General features: G+C 26.3%; 1 protein-coding gene across 1 annotated transcript; it reads left to right on the top strand.

Annotated features, from left to right (window-relative positions):
- Window positions 1-266: 266 nt before the first annotated feature.
- On the top strand, window positions 267-2280 carry LOC126901532 (uncharacterized). Its single transcript, XM_050678033.1, has 5 exons — window positions 267-378; window positions 530-647; window positions 686-855; window positions 930-1002; window positions 2013-2280. Exons 1-5 carry the CDS (start codon window positions 307-309, stop codon window positions 2228-2230), a joined length of 651 nt encoding a protein of 216 aa, XP_050533990.1. The 5' UTR covers window positions 267-306; the 3' UTR covers window positions 2231-2280.
- Window positions 2281-3104: the final 824 nt, after the last annotated feature.

Raw genomic sequence — 3104 nt, 5'->3', positions numbered from 1 at the left:
AAATTATTTATACGTTATTTATAATATTTTATAACTTTTATTTCTTTTCTATATTTTTTCAATTTAAAAATTTAATGAGTCATGATTAATAATAATATAATTTACTTGAAGTATCAATTGCAAGTTCTATTTCTAATTTTGATTTATTACATGACAAAAATGTATTAAGAATTTTTTATCTACGTAATACATAACAGCATTACATTAAAATATATATAAATAATATAAACATGCAAGCACACTCACAAATTTTGACACTAAAATTAATAGATTTGTATGGTAGCTTAGAATTTAAATAAGATAAAAATGTTTTTGGAGATAAACGTGATAAATTTTTTTTTTTTTTTTTGCAGCGTCAAGTTCATTATTTCTAAAGAGGTAAATTTAGTAAAGGTTTATTGAATTTAATATAGAAAAATAATTCCTATATATATTTGATAAAAAAATTAGAGACTTTAATTGAATTATTGAAGAAGGACAAGTTTAATACTTAATGCTTAGTGAAAAATAACTTTTTTTCGACTTGCAGATTGCAATTCCATGGAAACTCTTTTTATCGAATAATGATCTTATAGGAATTGATTTAAAATATTTAGATCTCCCATTTCATTATAAACCAGTAGATAAAGAATGGTGTAGAAAAAAATGTACAAGTTTAGGATTTACTTACAAGGAACCAATTAAGNTACAAGTTTAGGATTTACTTACAAGGAACCAATTAAGAATCAGAAATTAACACCAAACATGATTCCAGTTGATATTTATTTTAATGAAAATGGACTTTTCGATGTTTTGTCAGAATTAATATGCAGAGACAGAAAATTTAGTTTAGATATGTATAAAAATACTTCTAAAGTAAGCAATGATATATTTTCTATATTTTTATATTATTTGTACCTATGAAAACTTTATACTTTTTATGAAATTAGAATCTTATCAAAAATAAAGAAATAAAGAAATTCATTAACAATGACAGTTGGTTTAAAAATAAAATAATAGCAGGTATTCAAATTGCAATATTAAATGTAATTCAGTTTTATATTATTTTTGTTGAATTAAAACCCACAGATCCCACCATTCTGATATTTTATGCTAATGTGGGTATTATTGAACCGAAATGAGTTTGAATTCAGATATCTTTGGATTGAGTTGATTCATCTCTTTTTTTTTTTTGTCAAAATTCAAAACAATATTAAGACAAATAATGAACATTTGACGTGTCAAATCATTTGTTTGTAGTTTATATTTGAATAAATAATAACAAATTTTCTAAAAAAACATTTTACCAATTAATTTCTATAACTGTTATAACAATGAATGATATACAGGGTGTTCAATAAGTAAGTTAAGGGTTTCATATTTTTCTCATTGCTTGTAACAATTGACCAGTTTCCTTACATTTTGAACAACTTGTATAATTGATAATTTGTATAATTTATTATTATGATGATGAATTCGTAACTTATACATTTAGACTTGTATGTCAGTNTTCGTAACTTATTCATTTAGACTTGTATGTCAGTTTTGAGAACTGAAACGTTTACAAAAACCTATTTTTTTGGTAAAATGAAAATTGGTATATTTGATATCTTCTAATACCAATTTTCCATAATATAAATTGACACGGTGTGCATCGCTTAGTGATACACATAGGCCGTAGACCCGTTCCACCTTTGCCAGCCGTCTCCCTATTACGTGTATATGTTATTTTGAATGATCAACGCCACGGTACAAAGTTCAGCAAAAGCCGCACTACTGACAACAACCCGCCACAAATATACCTTGAAGTCGTCTTCGTGACACTTTACTATTTAACTATATGATAATGGTAAGACTATAAAAATATAATTAAATAAAACTTTGTTGACGATCGTTGAATTTGGTGTTATGTTAATAGTTAGTAGATGAACTAAAATTTTGGTTTTTAATTACTGATTGTACTGCATCAATTAATTGTCTGATTGATCAGTGACTTCCAAACAGTAAGATATTAATACATGTTTTATTTACAGATGCTAGGAGTCCATGTTGGGAGTTGGATATTTTTGCTGCAGCATATTACTTAGATGTATGTATTTATTTTTTCAAAAAAGAATATGATACATGGGTATACTTCCGAAAAGGGTGGCCCAGATATGAAAAAGTAGATATGAAAAATGAAAAATGCATTCATCTATACCTGGATAAAAATTATATTGGTGTTGTTACTAATGTTACTGGACTATATTAGATGTATATTACTTTTATGTATCTAATAATTTAATAAAGAAAAATATTAAATTCCACAAAATGTTTTAATTGACACATACAGTTATGCAACTAAAACATAAAAGACAATAAATTATGAATAAAATTATAAAAGGGAAATGGAATACAATAAAATAATATAAATAAAAAGGGAGTTTTAGAAAGATGAATAAACGATGGCTAAACATATAATGGTCAAATAAATAAAATAAACATAAATGTTTACGACAAAATAGTAAACTGATCTTAAGAGTTAAACAATATTGAATAAATGATGTTAAATATCTCTACAAAATGTATGCAATACGTGTTTCATACCCAACGGAGACACACGTGTGTTATCTATACACGAATGCGTATTCTGTAAGTTTTTAATAGCAGATCAAACCTTAAAACAGGTATTATGATCATATCATACATACTTAATGTTAAAAAGAATTAACAACAATAAGAAACTAGGCAACTTGACCAATAATATGAAGGAAAATTTTTTTAATAAAACAATAAGCTCAAACATCTTGTATAATAACAAAAATTATAACCCAACTTCATTCGCAACTATCAGAATAACTTTATCTACTAACTATATCACTATCACTTCTAACAAAAATGATCTTCTTGGATATGAATTATATAAGATAAGATTTCCATCTTCTTCTTCCTCGCCTGAATCCCAACTACTTGGGGTCGGCTACTCTTATCTTAAACTTCCACTTTACATGATCTCCCACATCATCTACGCTCAAATCAGCTGTCCTCATATCACTCTACCTCTTCTTCCTTCAAAATTTATTGCTATAACTGTTCTTACAGCTTCCGATTCCTCCCTCCTCATAACATGACCAAACCATCTAAGT

Source organism: Daktulosphaira vitifoliae, unplaced genomic scaffold (genome assembly GCF_025091365.1).
Source record: "Daktulosphaira vitifoliae isolate Bord-2020 unplaced genomic scaffold, ASM2509136v1 Scaffold_3, whole genome shotgun sequence".
NCBI lineage: Eukaryota > Metazoa > Arthropoda > Insecta > Hemiptera > Phylloxeridae > Daktulosphaira > Daktulosphaira vitifoliae.
Note: the sequence above shows the minus strand (reverse complement) of the source record. Positions and strands in the feature narration are given on the sequence as shown.